At 61.2% G+C, this 17409-nt stretch overlaps 1 protein-coding gene across 1 annotated transcript in view; it reads left to right on the top strand.

Moving 5' to 3' along the window:
- The window catches only part of RASGRF1 (Ras protein specific guanine nucleotide releasing factor 1), a 99977-nt gene that overhangs the window by 25279 nt on the left and 57289 nt on the right, over positions 1–17409 (top strand). The window contains 3 exon segments of the mRNA XM_053888597.1: positions 539–645; positions 7085–7232; positions 16128–16220. Of these exon segments, the coding sequence (XP_053744572.1) occupies positions 539–645; positions 7085–7232; positions 16128–16220 (348 nt within the window).

Below are 17409 nucleotides of genomic sequence, written 5' to 3'. Positions count from 1 at the left end.
GCTCGCGAGGGTCCCGGGCGTTGTTCTGGGGGTTCACGCACTTTAGCTTGTCCAACAACATAACAGACATGGGTCCGCTGTTGGTTCCTCCGCTTCCCAGGAGCCCAGGGACGGGCCGCGAGCTTGACCCGCCTCCAAGTCCCCTACACCCGACTGAGGTGCTTCCTGGGGCCGCTCCTGTCTGTTCGCCGCTGTAACCCCAGCACCAGAAGAGTGCTCGGTACACTTCCGTGCAGTGAATCGAGGCACGCTGCACCCAGCGGGCACCCACTTCCCAGGGGGTGCTCTCGTGGGTTTCCTCTGCCGTCCTCCCAGCATACCTGGCGGTTGAAAAGTGGCTTTTCTGCAGTTTGTTGGCAAACGGGACTTTGGGGGCCCCGCTTGCTTCTCACAATATCCAAAGCATGGGGTCTGCTAACATCATGAGTCTGGGCCCGGCTGATGTGGCAGCAGGCACTTTGTGAAACAGACTGATAGCAGCAGACGTGGCTGCTTCTGTGGACACCTGGTAATCAGAGATACCTTCTTCTCGGTGCAGCATTATTTCACGGTCAACTTCAGCCACGAGAACCAGAAAGCCCTGGAGCTGAGGACAGAGGACGCCAAGGATTGTGACGAGTGGGTGGCAGCCATCGCTCATGCCAGGTATGTCTCACCCACCCCACGGTCCTGGCAGAAGAGGCTGAGCCCCAGGACCCTGTCTAGAGCAAACCCAGGCCCCGGAGTGGGAGGGCGCGGAAAGGAGGGGAGCGGAGAAGGAGCCTTAAGGGAAGGCCTCTTGGGAGGGGGCGCCCCTCAGAGCCCCGAAGCTCCGGGTCTGTAGCTCCCTCGGGTGCCCCAGGAGCCAGATGGGGACAAAAGCAAAGGGCTCTAGTATATGCTGCAGAGAAAGTGGGGCTCCACGCTGGATTGAATCTTTTGGGTCCTGGAGAGGTGACAGGCTTGTGGTCTGGGGTGTGGCTCCACAGCTGACAGCCCCTGGCAGAGCTGAATACTGTCCGAGGGCAGGGACACCCGGATTCACCCCTCCCAACAGGTGATTTTTATGGCTCAGTAGAGAGAAGTGTGTTTCTGTGTCTGTCTGCCTATTACATGCAAGGTCCTGAAGGCAGAGACCAAAAGCGATCCAACATCCCCAAGACTTATAGAGGCCTAAGCAAGTGCTCAGCAAGGTGGATTGGAAGAAGGCAGGGATGAACGAATGGATAGAGGGTGGATGGGAGATTGGATGTTGAGTTTGTGAAAGATGAATGGAGGGTGGATGGGGGATTAGCGGGTGTGTTTAAAGTATGCGTGATGGTGGATCCATAGACAGCTGGGGGTGGATGGGTGGGTGGTGGGTGGATGGATGGATAGGTGGGTACATGTAAGGATGACTGGATGGATGGATGGATGGATGGATGGATGGATGGATGGACGGTGGGTGGGTGGAGGGATGATTGGGTAGGTGGGTGGGTATATGAGTGGGTGGATGGATATGTGGGTGGACGGATGGATGGATGGACGGTGGGTGGGTGGAGGGATGATTGGGTAGGTGGGTGGGTATAATGGTGGATGGATGGATACGTGGATGGATGGATGGATGGATGAATGGATGGTGGGTGGATGGATGGATGAAGGGGTAGATGGGTGGGTATATGGGTGGATAGATAAATACGTGGATGGATGGATGGATGGATGGATGGTGGGTGGATGGATGAATGGGTAGGTGGGTGGGTATATGGGTGGATGGATGGATGGTGGGTGGATGGATGGATAGATGAGTGGATGGAAGGATGGATGGGTGGGTAGATGTAAGGATGATTGGATGGATGGATGGATGGATGGATGGATGGATGGATGGACGGACGGTGGGTGGGTGGAGGGATGATTGGGTAGGTGGGTGGGTATAATGGTGGATGGATGGATACGTGGATGGTGGGTGGATGGATGGATGAAGGGGTAGATGGGTGGGTATATGGGTGGATAGATAAATACGTGGATGGATGGATGGATGGTGGGTGGATGGATGAATGGGTAGGTGGGTGGGTATATGGGTGGATGGATGGATGGTGGGTGGATGGATGGTGGGTGGGTGGATGGATAGATGAGTGGATGGAAGGATGGATAGGTGGGTAGTTGTAAGGATGATTGGATGGATGGATGGATGGATGGATGGATGGATGGTGGGTGGATGGATGAATGGGTAGGTGGGTGGGTATATGGGTGGATGGATGGATGGTGGGTGGATGGATGGATAGATCAGTGGATGGAAGGATGGATGGGTGGGTAGATGTAAGGATGATTGGATGGATGGATGGATGGATGGACGGACGGACGGTGGGTGGGTGGAGGGGTGATTGGGTAGGTGGGTGGGTATATGGGTGGATGGATGGATACCAGAGCCCTTCCTTGAGCTCTGGAACAAGTGAGTTGACCAGAAACCCTTTATTATGGCCACAGCATTGACGTTGACTTTGGGGTCAGGCCATCTCCAGCCCTGTCCTCAAGGAGTGTCCAGCAGTGGAGACCACGTTCTCACACATGAACCTGTAGAGTCAGGCTCCGAGTGTGGTGCTGGGCAGACAGGTGTCCCCCAGGGATGTCACGGTCCAGTCAGGAAGACATTAGACACATTCACAACTAGCTCTGGTACCTGACAGCTGTGGTAGGGACGAGGCACCATGCAAAAGAGATGTTACTTCTATTTGCAGGGGTTGGAGGAAGCTGGAAATAGGGTGACGCGCGACCTGAGCTGGAGGACTAGGGTCGTATCTAATGGGTTTAACTGTGAGGACTTTGGCCCCCAGCCCCACCGCCAAGACTGATGTAGGAGATGTAGGATGTAGGATGATGTAGGAGACTTCCAGAAACAGTAAAGACACCGAGTGCGGGTGTTGGAAGGTGGACAGTCATACCCAGTCTTGAACACCCAGCCGAAGTTTTTGGCTTTTACTCTGTGAACAGTGGGAGCTATGGAAGGTGTTACACCAGGGGAGTGACACGATTAGAGCTACGGATTTGAGTGGAAATTGCCAGTGTTGGGGAGGACGGATTCACGTGGGAAGAAGCCAGACTCCGAGAGACTCGGGGGGGGACGTCAGTCTCCCCGACACTGACCTAGAACCAAGAGCGGGTCTCTAAGTGTTGAAGGGTTAGAGAATTCTGATTCGTTGTACATTCTGATGAGCAGGATTACGCTGACTTAGAAAATCAATTAATACAGAAGTGTTTTAGAGACAGGGAGACGCTGCTGTGTGTGGAGTCCAGCCTGGAAGAAACGACAGCCTGAGGTGGCAGATGCAGGACCAGGGTGGGGCCCCATCATTCACACACACGGGCAGGCGCGGGAAATGGCTCAACCACTTTAGAAAATCGGAAGGCCGTTGCCTAAAAATTAGCAACTTAGAAATTGTCAGGACTGTTGTACGGCCAGCAGTGCCACCGTTTGGTATTTGTCCCGGAGGAACAGAAGTGCCCACGAGAAGTCTCGCGTGCTAATGTCCTTAGCGGCTTTGTGCGTGATGGTCCCCAGACTAGAAATAGCCCCGGTGTCCATCAGCAGACAGACATACAGACACGCCCCGGAGCATCCACGAGACGGAATACCGCTCCGCGATGGAAAGGAAGCCACCACAAACCCACGTAACAAAAGGGATCAACGTCAAAGTCAAAGGAAACAGAGCCAGACACAAAATAATACACACCGTGTGATTCCAGTTACGTGAACTTCTAAATCTTTTTAATGTTTTTATTTATTTTTGAGAGACAGAGAGCTTGAGCAGGGGAGAGGCAGAAAGAGAGGGAGACACAGAATCAGAAGCAGGCTCCAGGCCCCAAGCTGTCAGCACAGAGCCCGACGCGGGGCTCAAACTCACGAACCGTGAGACCGTGACCTGAGCCGAAGTCGGACGCTCAACCGACTGAGCCCCCCAGGCACCCCAAGTTACGTGAACTCCTAAAACGGGCAGACCTAAAGTGTGGTGAAGGAATCTGGACAGTAGTTGTGGGTGGGGGGGGTGGCTGGGAAGGGACGTGAGGGAACTTCCCAGGTGATGGGAACGTTCTTTTATCCCAGGTCAGTCACGCACTGATCAAAACCACTCAGACCTCGCACTTAGGGTCTGCGGTCTCCGTTCTATGCATGTTAAACCTCAAATTTTAATTATGCAGTCCCTTGGGGCGCCTGGGTGGCTCAGTCGGTTAAGCGTCCGACTTCAACTCAGGTCACGATCTCACGGTCCGTGAGTTCGAGCCCCGCGTCGGGCTCTGGGCTGATGGCTCGGAGCCAGAAGCCTGCTTCCGGTTCTGTGTCTCCCTCTCTCTCTGCCCCTCCCCCGTTCATGCTCTGTCTCTCTCTGTCTCAAAAATAAATAAACGTTAAAAATAATAATAATAATAATAATTATGCAGTCCCAAATCTCTGACCTGCCTTTTCTGTGACCAGCAGAGAAAACTCCCTTTTAAATGGTTCAAGTGATTAGGTCAGGCCCACCTGGACACCCTCCCCATCTTCCCGCCAGCTGTGTCGTGTGTCAGTTAACGTGACCGAGGGAGAGGGGTAGCAGCCCACCCGATTTATGGGCCTGGGGCTTAGGAGGGCTTATGCACCAGGCCCGACTTGCTTCTCCGCTGTGTAACTAGGGGGAGACTACAGACCCTGAGCCGTAGTTAGCTCCAAGTCTAATACATCGTGTGTGTGTGTGTGTGTGTGTGTGTGCGCGTGTGTGTGTGTGTGTGTGTATAAGAGGGAGCCTGACGGCCTCCCGCAGCTATATCTGGTAGTAAGTATTTCTGCCGGTATCTTATTTATATTTTATTTGTTTACATAACAGATACATTGTACACACAAAAATAAGCACTGGGATGTATGAACGGCATGCAGGGACACTGTGTACTCTCCTGCATATGTGACGTCCCAGAGTCGGTGGGGGGGGGGGGAGGGGGCCACCTCTGAGCTGTGCGCGAACAGCCGCGTGTGGAACGTTTCACCCGCGTGTGCATCACCCACACGTCGGGAGGGGAGCTGTGTGCCGCCGACGGCCGCGCGGGCTCGTGCAGACCCGTCTAGCTCCAGCCTCCACGCTAAGTGACTGTCGTTTGGTGCAAGTCCCATCCCTTCTCCGGGCCTCAGTTTCTTCATTTATAAAGTGAGACGGTTGGTCTTTCGTGCTTCCCGAGCCCCCTTGCAGCCCCGAGTCCGGGTCCGTAAGGACGGTGCTGCACAAAGAGATACTCAGTACCTCGTCTCTGGAGGAGGTGGGGGGAGGCGGGAATAAGGGAGGAAGGGAGGCAGAAGCCGCCCAGACAGTCCTGCAGGTGAGATCTCGCTCGGCTCCGAAGCGGAAAAACTCCCTGGATCGTGTCTCCCTGGAATGAGGAGGCCCCTCCGTGCTCCCGGCCCAATTCCCCTTGCGAGTAAAGTCGACTGAGCCTCTCGGGAAGTGGGAGAAACTTTAAAATCGAATATTCTGGCTAACGTTCATGCTTGGAATGGAGGCACAGAATCATTGGAATCAAATAGTTCCGCAAACCAGAGACGCCCCTCACAGAGCGTTTACCTTTAGACGGGGCGGGCCGGCGAGGGCGCAGCTGTGCTTTCTGCATCAGGGTGTCCCCCAGGCCCGCTGCCCCCTGCCCCCCCACACCCTCCCGCCTTCGGGCTCAGCTGAGGGAGCCTCCTCGGACACTGTCAGGGGACCAGGTGCGCCCCACCACCCCGACACAGCCCGTTTTGCAGAGCTCTTCCCCACCCACGGCCTCTTGGGGTCCTCCTGTCTCTCGGGGCTTGTGGGGAAGCTGTCATTGTCCCATTTCGGTCTCAGAGCGCCTGTGTGTGGCTCCTGAGTCGGTGACAGCAGCCAGCACCCACCCCGCCGACCAGCCACACCCAGGGCAGCCGGAAAGTCACATCAGAAGATGCCAGATGGAAAGGCGTCCCCTCAATTGGGCAAGTGGGAGCCAGCTGGTGACCCCCGAGAGGGACCCAGGTCCTGTGGGCGCTGGTGGCCGACCCAGGCCGGCCTGGGCTCGGAGCGAGGGCAGGAGAGACCGCGTGGACGATGGGGGAGGGCAGGCCACTCTTTCCACAAGCCTGCAGAGGTGGGAGGGGGCTTGGTCTGTGCTCCGTGTGGAGGACAAAGCCCATGGAACAGGGGCCGCTGCTACTACAGAGGGAAAGGCAGGGTCTGGGGCACGGACACTCGAGGTCCAGATGGGACTTGGGCTTGGGCAGGGATGCCAGGGGAGGGAGGAGCTGGGGACCCAGCACAGGAAGCAGGGAGGGGAAGATGGGGACCCAGCACAGGAAGGGGGAGGGGAAGATGGGGATGGGGCTTGGGAGGGGACCCGAGACCCCAGACCTTCCCTCGGAGTCGACGTCTGGCTTTCCAGTTCCCTGCCCTTCTGCCCTGTGAGCTGCACCCCTTTCCTGGAATGGGGTCTCTCCCCAGCTCTGATACCTGCAGATGGCCATGATTGTGCTGTGGGGAGTCAGGGAGAGCTGGCCCAGACGCAGGTGACCTGGCCCATGACCTTGGGTGTTCCAGGCTCCCCACCGCCCCTCCTGCCCCCAGTTGTGATGCTCTGCAAATGTGAGGTGACGCCTGTTAATCTGCACAAATGCTGGGCTGTCTCTTCCGCCCCCTGCTTATCCTTTGGGGGGCCCTCTGACCTGTCCCCACTAACTTTCCGGCTTTGTTGCCAATCACCCCCACACAAGCCTCGCAGCCAAGGCTGCCCTCGGATGGGCGCGTGCCCAGAGCGCCGGGTTCGTCATCAGAGGCCCGGGCTGCGGGGACATAGTCCGGGTTGGAGACGGCATTTCAGCTGGACCCGGGCTAGCTTAGGAAAGAGGACGGGGCTAGCACAGGGAGGGCAGGGGAGGTGGATTCCAGACAGGAGGTCTGCCCCGTGCAAAGGCCTAGAGCTCCTGGCGGGAGAGCGGGACCCGTCGGACCCAGAGGTTGGAGCGTGAGACGGGCTGGGGAGGAGGCGGCCAGGCCGGGGCCCCGGGCGCTGTGTCCTGAGTGGGGGGGGGGGGGGGCCCTTGGGCTGGATCTCTAGGGGTGCTGGGGGCTAACCTGCGGTGTCCATCTGTCCACAGCTACCGGACCCTGGCCACGGAGCACGAGGCACTGATGCAGAAGTACCTGCACCTGCTGCAGATTGTGGAGACGGAGAAGACAGTGGCCACGCAGCTACGGCGGCAGATCGAGGATGGGGAGATTGAGATCGAGCGGCTGAAGGCGGAGGTGACCGCTGGCTGGGCGCGGAGGGGGCCGGCGGGGGTCCAGGCCCCAGACCGGCACCTCAGAGCACCCTGGGCTCCTGCAGGTGGGGCGGGGAGGGGGGCGGCGGGCCGGTCTCCAGATGTAGACCCAGCGATGCAGGCGGAGCGGGAGGGGCGCGTGGTCGGCTCTGGGTTCGAATCCCGCCTCTGCCACTGCAGACGGGCAACTGGAGCAGGCGCCCTAGGCTCCGTGCCTCAGTTTCTTCATCTGTAAGGTGGGCTTTTCGCCAGCACCCAGCGAGGTTGTGCGGATGGTGCGAGGTCACGAGGGCACCGGGGGTGCTATGCCGAGGACCACGCTGAGCACTCGGCGGGGGCCCGGGCCCGGTCATCGGAGCGTGCGCTCCCGTGTCAGCACCACAGCAGCCCCTGCCCTCTGCCCGTCGCGGGGAGCACTCTCACGGGGTCGTCGGGCAGCCGTCTGGAGGCTGCGCTGCTGCTGGACGGGGCCCGCTAGGCTTTGATCCCGAGTGTCGTCTGCGAAGCAGTTTCTCGTCGGAAACGCGGAACCGGGGCCTCCAGCATCGGAGCCTGCACTCCCACAGCCTCCCAAGCCAGCCCCTCTTGCGTGAAAGCGTGGGAGATGCTCTCGGCCCTTAGACACCCTGCCAGCCGTCTGCCCAGCCCAGAAGGATCTGATCCCTCACCCCACAGCACACTTGGAACCGTTTGGCCCCGTCGCACAAGAGCCGAGGACTCGAGCGGAGGAGGGGACGGGAACGCACAGACTCTTGCAGCCAGAATCCGCTACGTAATTTCCAGGGCCCAGTGCAAGGGAAATAAGCAAGGCCGTGGCTAGGGCTGGGGGAGTCCGCCCCCGTCCTACGGCCCACCACCCCAACCCAGGTGACCCCCAACTTCAGCCTCCACCTCCCCCAGCCTCTGCACCATGAGGCGCTATGTTCCCAGATTAGGAGGTCACCCACCTGGTGCACTGGCTGCTGTCTCCCGGAGACACCATGGGCCACGCCCTCTGCGCCTGCACCCAGGCCCCTGCGGGTGGCACAGGGTCTCCAGTCTCCCCTGCTCCTGCCACCCATTGCCTCCAGGGCACAGGGTAGCCATGGTCATGGGTCCCAGGGTGCCAGGCTGTGGGGAGGGGGCAGCTGAGAACCCGTCCCGGGGAGGCAGGAGCGCACGTGAGCTGAGGCCCCAAGCACCTGGGGTGTGCTGCACTGTCCCATCTGATGTCACCATAAAGCACAGATTCCAGAAGGAAATTATTAAGAATTTCAAGATGGCAGCTGCACGGGTCCCGCCGCGTGCCCGCGAAGCCAGCTCTGCCTGGGATGTTCACAGACTGAAGGTCACCACTTCCGCCTTGGTGCTCGGCGGCCAAGCTGCCCGGTGCCCTTGGAAGTTGAAATTCAACAAAGTTTCGGGTTCAGTATTCCTCTTCCCATCCTGCACCGGACACCTGCAGAGGCCACTTCTCAGTCCCTCCGTGACCAGCCACTCAAGGAACCAGGTGCAGAGACAAGTCACGTGCCTGAGCTCACACAGCTGGGCCCAGGGCCGCCTGTCCACTTGCCAGTGTGTCCACCCTGCCCGGAGCCCCTTCCCACATGGCTCTGGGATAGGAGCTCGTCCTGCGTCTCGGCACCTGGTTCGTTCTGGGATCGGCCACACCCTGGAGGCCACTCCCGGGAGCTCCCCAGCCCGGCACACGTCCCCGAATTGGGGCTCCACCCTGTGAGGAACCAGAGGCCTGGCCCCAGTCCTGTGTCACTAGATTCACGAGCAGGGGTGTCTAGGTGCCACTCACTCATTCTCTGACATGAGCCTGCAGCCACCTGCCCACAGCTGCGGCCTCCACTCTTCCCCCAGGCCCCCCCCCAGGTCAGCCAGGACTCTGGCACCTCTTGGCCACGGCACATCCTGGTGCTCCTGTTGGAATGGCCCTGTCATCCCACCTGCCCTGCCTCATGGAACCCTACCCAACCAGCACCCCCTCCCAGGGACGCACCAGTCCAGCACCCCCTCCCAGGGACCCCCCCCAGTCCAGCACCCCCTCCCAGGGAACACCCCCAGTCCAGCACCCCTCCCAGGGAATACCCCCAGTCCAGCATCCTCTCCCAGGGAATACCCCCAGTCCAGCACCCCCTCCAGGGACCCCCCCCAGTCCAGCACCCCCTCCCAGGGACCCACCAGTCCAGCACCCCCTCCCAGGAAACACCCCCAGTCCACCACCCAGGGAACACCCCTAGTCTAGCACCCCCTCCCAGGGAACACGCCCTAGTCCAGCAGCCCCTCCCAGGGAACACCCCCAGTCCAGCACCCCCCCCCCCAGGGAACACGCCTTAGTCCAGCACCCCCTCCCAGGGAACACCCCCAGTCCAGCACCCCCTCCCAGGAAACACCCCCAGTCCAGCACTCCCTCCCAGGGAACACCCCCAGTCCAGTACTCCCTCCCAGGGAACACCCCCAGTCCAACACCCCTTCCCAGGAAACACCCCCAGTCCACCACCCCCTCCCAGGGAACCCCCCCGAGTCCAGCACCCCCTCCAGGGACCCCCCCAGCCCAGCATTCCCTCCCAGGGAACAGCCCCAGTCCAGCACCCTCTCCCAGGGATGCCCCCCAGTCCAGCACCCCCTCCCAGGGAACCCCCCCCAGTTCAGCACCCCCTCCCAGGGAACCCCCCAGTCCAGCATACCCTCCCAGGGAACCCCCCCAGTCCAGCATACCCTCCCAGGGACCCCCTCCAGTCCAGCACCCCCTCCCAGGGACCCCCCCCATTCCAGCACCCCCTCCCAGGGACCCCCTCCAGTCCAGCACCCCCTCCCAGGGACCCCCCCCAGTCCAGCACCCCCTCCCAGGGAACACCCCCAGTCCAGCACCCCCTCCAAGGGACCCCCCCCCAGTCCAGCACTCCTCCCAGGGAATACCCCCAGTCCAGCATCCTCTCCCAGGGAATACCCCCAGTCCAGCACCCCCTCCAGGGACCCCCCCCAGCCCAGCATTCCCTCCTAGGGAACACCCCCAGTCCAGCACCCTCTCCCAGGGACGCCCCCCAGTCCAGCACCCCCTCCCAGGGAACCCCCCCAGTTCAGCATTCCCTCCCAGGGAACCCCCCAGTCCAGCATACCCTCCCAGGGACCACCCCCAGTCCAGCACCCCCTCCCAGGGACCCCCTCCAGTCCAGCACCCCCTCCCAGGGACCCCCCCCAGTCCAGCACCCCCCTCCCAGGGACCCCCCCCCCCAGTTCAGCATTCCCTCCCAGGGAACCCCCCCAGTTCAGCATTCCCTCCCAGGGACCACCCCCAGTCCAGCACCCCCTGCCAGGGACCCCCCCAGTCCAGCATCCCCTGCCAGGGAATACCCCCAGTCCAGCATCCTCTCCCAGGGAACACCCCCAGTCCAGCACCCCCTCCAGGGAACCCCCAGTCCAGCATTACCTCCTAGGGAACACCCCCAGTCCAGCACCCTCTCCCAGGGACACCCCCCAGTCCAGCACCCCCTCCCAGGGACCCCCCCCCCAGTTCCGCATTCCCTCCCAGGGAACCCCCCAGTCCAGCATACCCTCCCAGGGACCACCCCCAGTCCAGCACCCCCTCCCAGGGACCCCCTGGCTCACCACCCCTGCTCCCCGACATCCCCACACCCAACCTACTGGGGACTTGGAGGGCCAGGCTGTCTTTTGTCACTCTCCCTCACACCTGGCACATAGTAGGTGCTCAGTGAAAAAACGTGCGTCACACTCCGCTGGGCCCTGGAGGTATGGAAGTGTCCACCCCTGAGGTCTAACTGTAGTACCATGAAATTGGCATTGTGATAGAGCTTGTGGTGTGAACCAGGCAGAAAGTGAGTTATTTTACATCCAGAGAGGGTATGGGTCCATGTTGCATATGGTGTTAGAAGGATTTGCACACCAGAGAAGGCGAGGGTGCAAAGGGCGGGGTCCCCTCTGTGGCTGGGGAGCAGCAAGCAGGTCAGATGTGTGTGTGTGTGTGTGTGTGTGTGTGTGTGTGTGTGTGTGTGTGTCAGAGGCAGCAGAGGCCCCACATGGTGCAAATTTGGAGCAGAGCTTCCTCTGCCCCCTAGTTTTCTGGGGCAAAACATTCTTCTGAAGGGACTTTGAAAGAAAGGCCGTCCTGGTAAAGCTCTCAGGCTGTGGTCTCTCTGTGTCTCACACACACGTCCTGCAGGCCAGGGGGATGCAGCCTGTTTGCAGGAAGTAGGCCGTGAGGGAGGCCGGAGGCACCGAGAAGCCGAGCGAGTGATGAGTGACCCCCCCGGGAGGAAGACAGGCCTTGGAACTTGACAGCTGGAGGGATCTGAAGACGCTGAGCCCACAGAAGAGGAAGGGACTTAGCCAAGGTGGCTCCAAGGTCACCCGAGTGATGGAGTCCCGGCTCGGACTTGGCTCCCCTGGTTCCGGACCCCTGGCCTGCGTCTGCCGGAAACTTCCTCCTCCTGAGGAGCCGGGCCTGCAGGAAGAGTGTACGTTCACCCGCCACGGTGTCGCCTGCATGGCCCCAAGCCTCCACGGTCCCCCTGACCTCCCACGGCCAAACAAAGCCCGGCGCCCTCTCTCGCACGTCCCGAGGGCCTGCAGGGCCTCGCCTTCTCCTGGCCACCTCTTGGTTCCAGCCGGCTCCCCTGTCCACAGCAGCAGCCCGAAGGCAGCCCTCGGTGGCCACCACGCACCCCTGTCAGGGTGGCCCAAGTACCTCGGCGGCCACAACCCCTCATCGCGGGGGCTTCAAGCAGGGAGCGCTGCTCTTTCACACACCCAGGGTCCAGCGTGGGCCCTGCTCCCGCGCTCTCACCAGAGTCGGGGCCACGGCCCACGGGCCCCGGGCTCACGCGTGGGAAGGGGAACACCTCACACTTCCGGGGACAGAGGCGCATCACAGGACCACGCCCACCGTCAGGTGGCAGAGGACCGAGAAGCCCAGTCCTGCGTCGTCGAGCAGGAGACCCAGAGTCTAACGACTGCCGGACTGCTTCCCCCTTCGGTCCCCAAACCCCGATGCAGCTGGTGTGCAAAATACGGAACAGACTGTGCAAAAGGTTGGACACGGCGGGGGGGGGGGGGGGGGGGGGAGGGCTTCCACGGCCATCGAAAACCGCTCCCAGACAGGTAGAAGACACGGCTGCCCTCGCAACCTCTGCCCTTCCGGTCACTCACGGGGGTCTCTCACCCACCTCTCCCCTGCAGCTACCACGCCCGTCGCCCGCCCCGTGGCACGTGTGCACCGGCTCTTGCCAGCTTGCAGGAACTTGCTGTTTCACCTTCCACAGTTACTCAGGCTGGTTTCTCGACTTTGGCAGCTTAAGACGGGCCACGGTGGGCGTGTTTCCCCCATGGAACTCGGCACGTGCCGCCTGTCACAGCTTTTCTTTCAGAGAGCTGGTCATCAAACATTTACCAGCACACCAGTGTCTTATTTTGTCTCGGGGCCAGCTACATAATTTGTGGGGCTCAAGGCACAATGAAAACGTGGGGCCATCAGGAACTTCCAGACAGCAACAGCAGAGCCTTGAACCAAACCTGGGCCCTTAGGGTCCGGGGCTCTGCACCGGTCACACGCCGGGAAACCAGCCCTGAGGCCGTGCGCACTCCGCCCTCCAGCCCCGCAGCCGTGTTTCCCTGCAGATCATGCCCAGACAGAGCTCCGCACCGTGCTGCGTACCTCTGCTGGGTCTCTGGGCTCCCCTGAGCACCTGTCAGGCCACAGAGCTCTGAGGACGACCTTCTACGACAGAGGGGCATCTCTGGGATGCTCAGCTTGGCTCCGTTTCCTTGCTTCAGTAGCTGTCTTCCCTCCATTTACGGTTGGAAGTAAATTTGGAGCGCTAACGTAGGGCCTACAGGGCAGGGTAGGAGTTTGGAGGCCGTCGCCATATTTTACTAGCCTGGAGCACTCAGTTATAGGCCCGCAGCACCCAGGATCCTGGAGTCTGACTCTGGAAGAAACCGCTGAGATCTTTGGTTCAGGGATTCGTTCGGAACCAGTCTTGCAAACAGACTTTGACGTGGACCCCCACCACGTGAGACGGGTCGGCGAGGACACCGCTCTGGGGGAGCAGGACAGTGCCGTGTGACCCCTCCCCGCACAGGGCCCACCTCCCTGCCTGCAGGCTCGCTCCTCGCCTCCCCTGCTGCCCCGTGCCCTTGTTCACACCGCCCCCTCTGCTGGACGGGCTCCATCCCATCGCCCTCCTGTCGGACTTCTATTTGTCCTTCAAAACCTCTTTTGGATGGCCCCTTGCTATTTCCCTGGTGAGACCCCCCCCCCCCCCCACTGCAGGAGCTGCACGCCTCTGTTCTCACCTTGTCCTGTCGGACAGTGTGAGTGACCTCTGGGGGCGTCTGACCCCCTTGTTAGGCTGGGAGCCCCCAGGGGGATCTGACTCACCTACTTCCAGCTGTGTCTCACCAGAGCCCAGCACAGAGACGTCCCCAGGACGTGCTGATGGGCTTGGCCCGGGAGGACCAAGATGGACGCCTGTGTGGCTTAGAAGAGGCCAGAGGGAGTCGAGAGGGGAAGAGAGAGAGCTGGGCTGTGCGGCAGCTGTTTGAAAACCAAGAAATACAGAAATCATTAGCAAAACCTTGGCTGTTTAGCAAAAAGCAACACCGTGGGCTCATTCCGCCGTCAGTTGCCGCGCTGACTAAATGCACTCTGCACCAAAGACCCCATCTTGGGGGCGCGGTGGGCCGGGCGCCGGTGCTCAGGGCCCCAGAGCGTGTGGCAAGCGAGGGATTGCCCCCGATGGGCCGAGCAAGCCAGGCCGCAGGGTCGCAAGTGGGCAGGGTGAGCGAGACGCCGGCGTGAGCCCGGCCGGGCCGGAGCGGGGTGCGAGCCAGCGGGTTGGGGTAGGAGCCAAGGTGCCGGCTCTCTGTGGCCATCGCTGATGAGGGTCAGCCGAGCAGGCCCTGGGTGCCCACCAAGCCATCCCCAGAGGGACCTGCCCGGTGGGGAGAAAGGCTGCCTCTGTGGGCCCACTGGGGCCGCTAGCTCCTGGCAGGGAGAAGCCACCGCCCAAGACCTCTGCGGGGTCCCTGGGCTCGCGGCTCCCGAGTCCGCCCCCCAGGGCTTTCTAGTGCCGCCTGTGCAGCGACACGGTGCCTGACCTAATTGTGTCCATTTTTCGCCCTGGCCCCTGCCGAGGAGCCGTCCTGGAAAGCGTCTCTCCGAGAAGAGCACCATCGGTTTTAAGAACAGGCTACTTACACGCGTGCGTGCACACACACAGACGCACGTCACCGCTGTACAGAGAAAAGGGTACCGTGTGCAGACGGCCGCTGGGAAGCGATAATGTCGGGCCAGAGGTGGGGGTGTTGACCGGGCATCCCCACGTTTCTGAGCTAAGAGCCTGTGTGTGCGTGCCTGTGTCCTCAGCCCTCTGGCGTATGGATCAAAGAGTCCGCCTCTGCCAACGTGCAGATGTTTGCAGAGAGCTGAAAACAAGCCGGGAGGGGTGGGGGGAGGGGGAACGAGAGGAAGAAGGGTCCGCGCCGGCCGGAATGCTCCTCGGATATTTTCAGCCACTCCGCAAGCAGAGGCTGGGGTAATTTTAGCAACCGGGGCGTGGAGAGGGGGTGACTGCTCCGTTTTGCTCCAAAAGTGCTCAGTTGTGAGAACCCATTCATCCCGCGGCGCGGCTCGCGGCCTGGACGGGACAGAGCCACACGCCCTGCAGAGGGCGCTGTGGCCCGGAGCGTTTGTAGGTTCCCCTGCGCGGCCGCCCTGCGTTCCTGTGCCTGCCGTTTGTTTGGTGGCTGCAGGCCTGATTCCCTCGCGTGGACGTAGCCCGCAAGCGTGTGCTGAGCGCCGGGAGCACTCTGATGAGAGTGGCAGGCAGAGACGGGGGATGCCAGCTCTTGAATGGGGGTCCACAGCCCCAGTGAAAGGCGCCCGGAGTGGCGGGAAGAAGGCTGGAGGGGCTGGGTCCCCGAGGCACCCCCTGTCCCGGGCCCCGCCCCTCGGTTCTGTTCTTGCAGCTCTGCTGACATCGGCCGGATGGAGGTGCTGACGCACGATCCCCAAATCGGCCGGGTGGAGGCTTTTTAGGGCAGCTCAGACGTTCCTTCCGCGGGGCTGTCCTGTGTTTCCAGGCCGGCAGTTTCCACAGAGGCTCCCGGTCGGAGAAGTGCTTCAGGGCTGCCCAGGGGAGGGGACAGCCAGCCGGCCCGGCTTTGCCTCCGCCACCTGCTTTTCTCTGACGGCAGCAGGGTTTTGTTGGAAACACTAAGGGGACCACCCAAGTGTCCACTTAGGTGTGAGTGCATTGCCAGGTGCAGTGTGCAGACAGCACAGAACCCTATCCAGCCTTAAAGAGGAAGGAGGTCCTGACCCCTGCTGCAGCGTGGACGAACCCTGACGACGTCGCAGCAGGTGGACTAAGCCAGACACAAAAGTTCTGTAGGGTTCCACTTCCACTCGTGACAGGAGGTCCCTAGAGGAGTCAAGTTCACGGAAGACAGGACCCAGACGGTGGGGCCAGAGGAGGGGGAAACATGGTTTAATGGGGTCAGAGTTTCAGCGTGGGAAGGTGGAAAGTCCTGGAGATGGACGGTGGGGACGGCGGCACACCGTGCTTCATGCCAGTGACCTCTGCACCTGAAACTGGTTTAAATAGTTGTTTTATGCTGTTTTGCCACAACAAAAATTCAGAAATAAAGGGGCTGGTGGTTTGGGCTGTGGGGAGGAGAATCACAGATTGAGGCCAAAGCTGCCACATTGCACTGGGGTGCCCGCCGCCCGGAGAGCGCGGGGGCCTCTCGCCAGGAGCTGGGGCCTGGGTGTGCAGGTGGGCAGCCGCACCCAGAGCCGGGGACAGGAGCCCTCGATGGGCTGGGGAGTGGCGGGGGCCCCCACTCACCACCGCGCCCTCGTCTCTTACAGATCGCGACTCTGCTCAGGGACAACGAGCGCATCCAGTCCACCCAGACTGTCACCCCCAACGATGAGGACAGTGACATCAAGAAGATTAAAAAGGTGTGTACCGTCCTCTTTTGAGAGCTTCCCGGCCCTGCCCGGGGTGGGCACTGTCACCGACTGTCTTTCCACCCCCAGGGCCGGCCACCCCCTCCTCAGCCCCGGCCTTGGACTGGATGCACTCTATTTATAGGTGGGGAGGGCAGGTTCCAGAGCGGAGGGAGTGGGTGGGGGGCCGGGACGGGAACCCAGGCCGAGAGGCTGTCGGCCAGGAGCTTCTCCCACAACATGGGACAGCCTCCTAAGGCCACAGTCCCCTCCCCACGCAGAGCCTTCCCCTCATGGCTTTGGTCCCCAGCACACCCCGGATTGGAAGTCCACGGGGCCCCAAAGCTGACCCTGCTGCTGTGATCTGTGGGAGCCCAGATGGCATGGGGACCCGCCCAGTGGCTCTGGGTACTGACCCAGCAGCCTGGGGCAGCAGTGGGGGCAGGTGCAGGGGGAAGTGTGTGTGTTTGGGGTCTTCAACCCACACGGCGTGGGGGTCTTTTTTTCTTTTTAGTTTGTTGCCAGTGCTTTAGAAGCTAAACGATCTGGATTTTGTTTCTCAAAAATAGAAGTAGCCAACATTCATTAAGCATTTTCTGTGCGTCAGACCCTTCACGCAGAGCCCTCTAGGGTTTTGCCATCATCCGCATTTCACATGGGGGGCAGCTGAGGCGCAGAGAGGCAAAGCCACTTGCCCAAGTCACACAGCTGCTTGTGGGTGACATTGAAACCCCAGCCTTCAAGCTCCAGAGCCACCTCTTCTGTCCCCGGGACACACTGCTGCGCATGCAAGCCCCATTAGTCCCCACCAGCTGGCCTCCTGCGTCGTCGGTGGGACCTGCCAGGCCCCCTCAGGCACTGGGCTTTGCCACCAGGTCTGAGCCGAGCCCCACCAGGCAGGGCTCCCCTTTGCTGGGGCTCCCCTGGGCTTCTCTGCCCGTTTGGAGAAGCATTCTGGGTGGAACATCTCCCTGTGCCTGCCGAAATCCCCCTCCCTCCCTCTATCTCCACCCTCCTGGAGCCTCAGGCGGGCCCTTCCCTCGTGGAGAGAGCCTCTGAGTCTAGAAGGGGGCGGTCCGGACTCAGGGCCGGCCGCCTCTCCAGGGCAGACGCCCCCCAGCCACACATCCACATCCTGACTGTCCGCACACCTTTCCACTGAGGTTCTGATGAGCACCTGTGCCCGGCCCCCAGGAGGCGG

Source organism: Panthera pardus, unplaced genomic scaffold (genome assembly GCF_024362965.1).
Source record: "Panthera pardus isolate Hobbes unplaced genomic scaffold, ASM2436296v1 HiC_scaffold_23, whole genome shotgun sequence".
In the NCBI taxonomy this organism is placed as follows: Eukaryota; Metazoa; Chordata; class Mammalia; order Carnivora; family Felidae; genus Panthera; species Panthera pardus.
The sequence above is the reverse complement of the archived record's forward strand: the minus strand, read 5'-3'. Positions and strand labels throughout refer to the sequence as shown.